This window comes from Asparagus officinalis, chromosome 3 (genome assembly GCF_001876935.1).
Source record: "Asparagus officinalis chromosome 3, Aspof.V1, whole genome shotgun sequence".
Lineage (NCBI taxonomy): Eukaryota > Viridiplantae > Streptophyta > Magnoliopsida > Asparagales > Asparagaceae > Asparagus > Asparagus officinalis.
The window spans coordinates 34,852,425-34,858,529 of record NC_033796.1 but is presented as its reverse complement, the minus strand read 5'-3'; the positions used below and the strand labels follow the sequence as shown (position 1 = coordinate 34,858,529).

General features: G+C 40.1%; 1 protein-coding gene across 1 annotated transcript; it reads right to left on the bottom strand.

Moving 5' to 3' along the window:
• On the bottom strand, positions 1,633–5,196 carry LOC109834940. The gene is made up of 5 exons (XM_020402951.1): positions 4,859–5,196; positions 3,809–4,438; positions 3,525–3,697; positions 2,495–2,705; positions 1,633–2,269 (listed from the first exon to the last, which is right to left on the bottom strand). Exons 1-5 carry the CDS (start codon positions 5,194–5,196, stop codon positions 1,633–1,635), a joined length of 1,989 nt encoding a protein of 662 aa, XP_020258540.1.

Sequence of the window (6,105 nt, the reverse complement as noted above, 5' to 3'; positions counted from 1 at the left end):
TCTAACTTCGCATGTGCTCCAGGGAGTCGGTGAATGTGTCATGTGCTCCAGGGACGTCATAACACATTCTAACTTCGCAGACTGCAGAGTTCTTCTGAAGGTTAGGAATTTATCTGAAATCCCTAAGAGGCTTAGGTTCCGTTACATCTCCCCCGGCGACGGAAACATAAAGGAAGGCTACGCCGTGACGCAGGTCCAGAGCGAGGAGAAGTTGGAATTGCTTCAGGAATCCACGCCCGAGTTAATCGAGGTTGTTTGGGACGGGAGAAGCATGACGGTCGAAAGAGACCAGTGGCAGCTGTTTCTCCGCAACCAAGGAGTCGGGGATTCCAATTATCCCAGAGCTCTCCCAACACCCAATGATAATCGCCCATTAGACCCAGCCGGGGCGGATAGTGGTTCCACGGCTCCAAGCTCTCCATCCTCACATCGCTTTCGATCCAGCGAAGGTAGCAACAAATGAAGATCCGGCACCAATCGAGTTTAACGCTTAACGCATTGGCCCAGTTTTATTTATATTTTTCATCTGAACAAATACAGTTTTAATTTTACCCCTTCTTCGGGTTAGTACTGATTTTCTTTGTACTTACTTATGTTAGCTGGCGTGTTAGTACTGACCAGTTATATCTATATTTACTGCTGTTTTTGTGTGCTAGTTCTATATATTGAGTTAGTTGTGCGGGGTAGTTCTAATGTGTAGCATGTTAGTTCTATTAGGTACCATGACTGTTTTGTTAGGTCTATTGTCTGTTTTGTTAGTTCTATTGTCTGTTGTGTTAGTTCTAATAGACTGTTTTGTTAGGTCTATTATCTGTTTTGTTAGTTCAATTGTCTATTTTGATAGTTCTAATTGACTGTTTTGTTAGGTCTATTGTCTGCTTTGTTAGTTCTATTGTCTGTTTTGTTAGTTCTAATAGGCTGTTTTGTTAGGTCTATTGTCTGTTTTGTTAGTTCTATTGTCCGTTTTGTTAGTTCTAATAGACTGTTTTGTTAGGTCTATTGTCTGTTTTGTTAGTTCTATTGTCTGTTGTGTTAGTTCTAATAGACTGTTTTGTTAGGTCTATTGTCTGTTTTGTTAGTTCTATTGACTATTTTGTTAGTTCTATTGTCTATTTGTCTGTTCTGTTAGTTCTAATGCTCAGTGAGTTAGTTGTGTTAGTTATTTTGTTAGTTCTATTAACGCTCTTGTTAGTTGTAATGAGAGTTAGTTCCATTAACGCTCAGTGTGTTAGTTCTATGTGTTTTCGTGTTAGTTCTAATGATCAGTGTGTTAGTTCTGTACAGTGGCATGCTAGTTCTAATGTGTAGCATGTTAGTTCTATTAGGTTATGACTGTTTTGTTAGGTCTATTGTCTGTTTTGTTAGTAGACTGTTTTGTTAGGTCTATTGTCTGTTGTGTTAGTTCTAATAGACTGTTTTGTTAGGTCTATTGTCTGTTTTGTTAGTTCTAATGTCTGTTTTGTTAGTTCTAATAGGTACCATGTTAGATCTATTTTTAGAAGTGTGCTAGCAAATCGGACAATAGTCAGATCTATTTTCATTACATGTTTTACGATAGTCCGCGATAGTTTTATTTCAAAACACACTTAGCAAATCGGACAATAGTCAGATCTATTTTTATTTCAATCACACTTAGTCAGCGATGGTTTCATTACATGTTTTACGATTATGCCCTTCCAGATGACACCGAGAATATTTAACTGGCCGGGTGTAAACAGTTCTGTTGTTGATTCGCCTGGTCTTATTTCTCCCTTTCCTTTTCGTTGTAATTGGAGGTAGGATCTGTATCTCATCCCTTGGCACGCTGCGTTTCTCGTAGTCAGGTATAGGGTAGATGATAGGCTCGTAGCTCCTTTTAAAGGCGTCAACCGTCATAAACCAGTCACAGAATTGGTAGACATCCCTTTTCATAAACATAATGCTTGCGCATGCATGTTTGCAAGGGACACGGGTTACATCCCACCCACGGCAAGTGCATGTTTTATTGTCTAGATCCACTTGACAAGATCTATGGGATTGTACTTCAAATAAGCCTGTGTGGGACTGACGAACCTCCAACGGGCGTCCATTGTCCATGTTCTCCTTGAGGGCAATTTCAGCTTTGGGGCAAAGAACTTGATTCCAACTTTCAGCCATGACTCGTCGCTCATTCATGCGCACCATGATCTGTTTACGAATATGCTCTATCAGTTGGAGTATCCGTAGAAGCCTTGCCTCATGAATCCATTTGTTGAATGACTCTGCAACATTTGATGTAACGTGACCATATCTAAACATAGACAGTGTTAGTTCTATCTACTTCTATTAGTTATATGTAAGGTAATCAAATGAAATATTACTTGCCTAACTCCAGGAAAAAACGCATTGGCCCAGTTTTCTGGAGCATAGTTCATCACAATATTGTATGCACGCTCGTCAATTAGTCTGATGTCGTCCATATAATCATTCCATTCTGCTCTAGTATATTTGTAACAGGCAGATTACAGTAGATTACCCAAGATCTGAGAATCCTTTGACTTGAATCCCAAATCCTTCAACTTTGTTCTGAAGTTCTCGACCAGATGCAGCACACAGCGAGAGTGTATAGAATCGGGAAAAAAATTCTCTAACTGCTTCTCTGATCCCTTTATCCGCATCTGAAATTATCACTAGCTTATGTGGAGGGTTGTATGGATCTGCCCTTTCATAGAGAATGGACCACAGACCTACAAAGAGTATTGGTTAACAGCCCTTAAAGTTAACTACGAAGGAGATAGAATTATAATAGCGATATTAGAACTAGATTTCTGAAGTGTTAGTTCTGTCAGGTGTCGTGTCAGTTCTAAAATTTTGCCCGTTAGTTCTATTGTTCATTGTGTTAGTTCTATTATTTCTCTTGTTAGTTCTATTGTATGTTGTGTTAGTTCTATTATTTCTCTTATTAGTTCTATTGTCTGTTGTGTTAGTTCTGTTATTGATAGTGTTAGTTCTATTGTCTGTCTTGTTAGTTCTATTGTTTGTTGTGTTAGTTCTATTATTTCTCTTGTTAGTTCTATTGTCTGTTGTGTTAGTTCTATTGTCTGTTGTGTTAGTTCTATTATTTCTCTTGTTAGTTCTATTGTCTGTTGTGTTAGTTCTATTGTCTGTTGTGTTAGTTCTATTGTCTGTTTTGTTAGTTCTATTGTCTGTTGTGTTAGTTCTATTGTCTGTTTTGTTAGTTCTATTGTCTGTTGTGTTAGTTCTATTGTCTGTTTTGTTAGTTCTATTGTCTGTTGTGTTAGTTCTTCTAATGTGCAGAGTGTTAGTTCTATTGTCTGTTGTTTTAGATCTAATGTGCAGCGTGATAGTTCTATTTGTTCATTTTTAATAGCTGCATTTGATTGTGGTGTGTTAGTTCTATTTTTGTTGGCACCATCATGTATAATGTTGGAACTAACCTTGTAGGAACTACTTCCAGTTAACATTATTTTCTTGATCGTAGATACAATAGGCCAATGGAAATATCCCCTGATTGCCATCATATGCTACGGCGCTTAATAGTATACCTTTGAATCGATCTTTCAGAAAGGTTCCATCCAAAAATATAAGTGGTCTGCAACCTTGTAAAAAACCATTTATGCAGGCAGCATAGCAGATGAATATCCTAGTAAACCTACCCTCGTCTTGTTCAACATGAATGTAGCTTCCCGGATTTGTCTTCTTAACTTCGTCTACATACCTAGATAATTGAAGATTAAGCGTTAGTTTCAACATTATAAAGTTATGAGACTTATAGCGTCATATAAATGAAAACAACAGCAACTTGTGTATATATGATCTTCTGATTTACCATCTCAATTGATCGTAGGACTCATAAGCATCACCATATAATCGCTCTTGAGCTCTTTCTTTACCCCACCAAATCTTACTATATTCAACCCTAATCCCATATGAACTTAGAAACTCCTTCTGAACGTCAATAGGTCGTATATCCGGACGTACCTTCAACGTGGGTTGTAATTGGGTAGCAATGAAATGACGAGAGGCTCTAGATTGACCTGCATTATTGGCATGTTGTCCACAGTTGTGAATGTCCACGAACATTTTTATTTCAAGTCTATTATCATTTTTCGGCGGAGAGGCAAATAACATCCATGAGCAATTTTTGGCTACCTTAAATCGGCAAAAAACTCGAATACACTTTGGTTCATTCTTCACAAACTCATATTCGAATTTTTTGGCCATGGAGTAGTATAGCAAGGCCAATCTTAACTCCTTCGCACTTTCAAAACGTTGCCCCTCCCCAGTTAACGCAGTGTGCCACCAAGCAGGAATCCTCTCAGATCTGCTAATCATGTCATCAATCATCATAACATTATCTCTTGAAGGAATGTCATTGGGATTCTTATCTGCAACAGTTGTGGACGACAACTCCAGCGGGCCACAGTCTATACTTTTCGAGTTTAGACTTCTGGAAGCGCTACAAATATTAACAACAGGAAAATAGTTAATCATAAACTACACAAATAAAAGTGTTGATAGGGGTCTAACACGCTTTAGAGTAGCTCTACCCCATATGGAACTGGTGATAGAACTAACATACAATCGTGTAGAAGTAACAAAATAGCTACTAGAACTAACAGAAACCCCTATATGTATTAATAGAACTAACATGCATGCAATCGTGTAGAACTAAGATGCATGCAATCGTGTAGAACTAACAAAATAGCCATTAGAACTAACAAAAACCCGTTCAGCAACAACACGTTGATTAGAACTAACAGGTTAACGATTACAACTAACATATTGTTGAAATGCATCTGAAATCCAGTTTAACATTCAACATAGACAAAAAGAAGACGATTAGCACTAGCGTTCGTTTACTTCGCAGTTAACCTACATGTCTTGTGGGACTTGCTCTTTGCAAGGTTGGACTCGCTCATTGCAGTGTATATTCTGCAAATCATCAGCTTCTTTAAAAGCTTTCATGTGAACCTCTTTCAGTCCAAGATTGTGGCAATGCTCCACCATAGACATCATGTCCCCCTCGTTCTCAATAGGAAATTTCAAGCTTCCAGCTGTTTCATCTTCGTATGACAGAATTAATGACTCATATGGAATACCTAACCTCTCTGCCACATCAAATTTGAGATCCAGGATGGTGGTTGAGGAGTTAATCTTCAAAAATACCGCTTTGTACCCCGAAGAGACAATGCAAATGATGTCCTTCTCAGCCATTTTGAAGAGAAGGTAAGATTAATGGCGCGAGTAAAGGAGAGAATTTTGGTCTGAGGAGAAGTAATGGATAACTAAATAGTTATTGCTCATGATGGGAAAAAAGAGGGGGAAATTTCCCTCCATTTCTTCCATCTTATCGCATTAAAGAGGAGTGTCTACTGTTAAGGGACGGCGCCTCGTCTGGGGAAGAAGGAGAAATGTAGTATCGCCTTTTTTGAAAAAAATACAATCTGCTTTGGTACAACGCTGACGTGGAGGGGGCTTAAAACATTACTCTTCACTTTTTGGGGCTAATACACATGGGCCGAAATACGAGGGGGCTTGTCACATGAAGTTTCTACTTTTGGGGCCTGGACACAATTTCCCCAAAAAAAAAAACAAAGAAATGAAAACAAAACAAACCGAACGTTTAATACCAAGCCTCAGGTAACGCTACAAATGAACAAATCCCCCATCTCTCTCTCCCGCCATCTTTTCCGATCGCCGAAACCCTAGATTATTAAACTCCCTGAAACCCTAGCCCTAGATCTGGCCCCCAAATGTCTTGGGGACTCGGGTGGAAGCGCGCCACCGAGATCTTCCACCTCTCCCTCGAGTACGGCGGCCATCGCAACTCCGGCGAACCCAATGCCGTGCCGTGGCCTCTACGCCGAAGACCCCATCCTCACCATCGAGTCCCGGCGATCTAGGGTTTCGGATCGACCTCGACTGGTCGGGCTACGACGATGAGGACCAGGTCGCCCTCCGTCTTCAGTCTCAGCTCATGGTCGCCCTCCCGCAGCCTCAAGATACCGTCTTGATCGATCTTGAGGTGGATGAAGAGGAGAGGGTTAGGGTTTCGATGAGTGTGTTGAAGCGGAGGGAGCCGCTGCGGGCGGTGAGTATGACGAAGGCCGTTGGGTCCGGGCA

Bases quoted from the DNA above. Each gene is read 5' to 3' on its own strand.
- LOC109834940 (XM_020402951.1), bottom strand. From the start codon at position 5,196: ATGGCTGAGAAGGACATCATTTGCATTGTCTCTTCGGGGTACAAAGCG. The intron at 3,698-3,808 runs GTAAATCAGAAG...TCAATTATCTAG, and splicing joins TCCTACGATCAATTGAGATG to GTATGTAGACGAAGTTAAGA. The intron at 2,270-2,494 runs GTAATCTACTGT...GTCTATGTTTAG, and splicing joins AAAGGATTCTCAGATCTTGG to ATATGGTCACGTTACATCAA.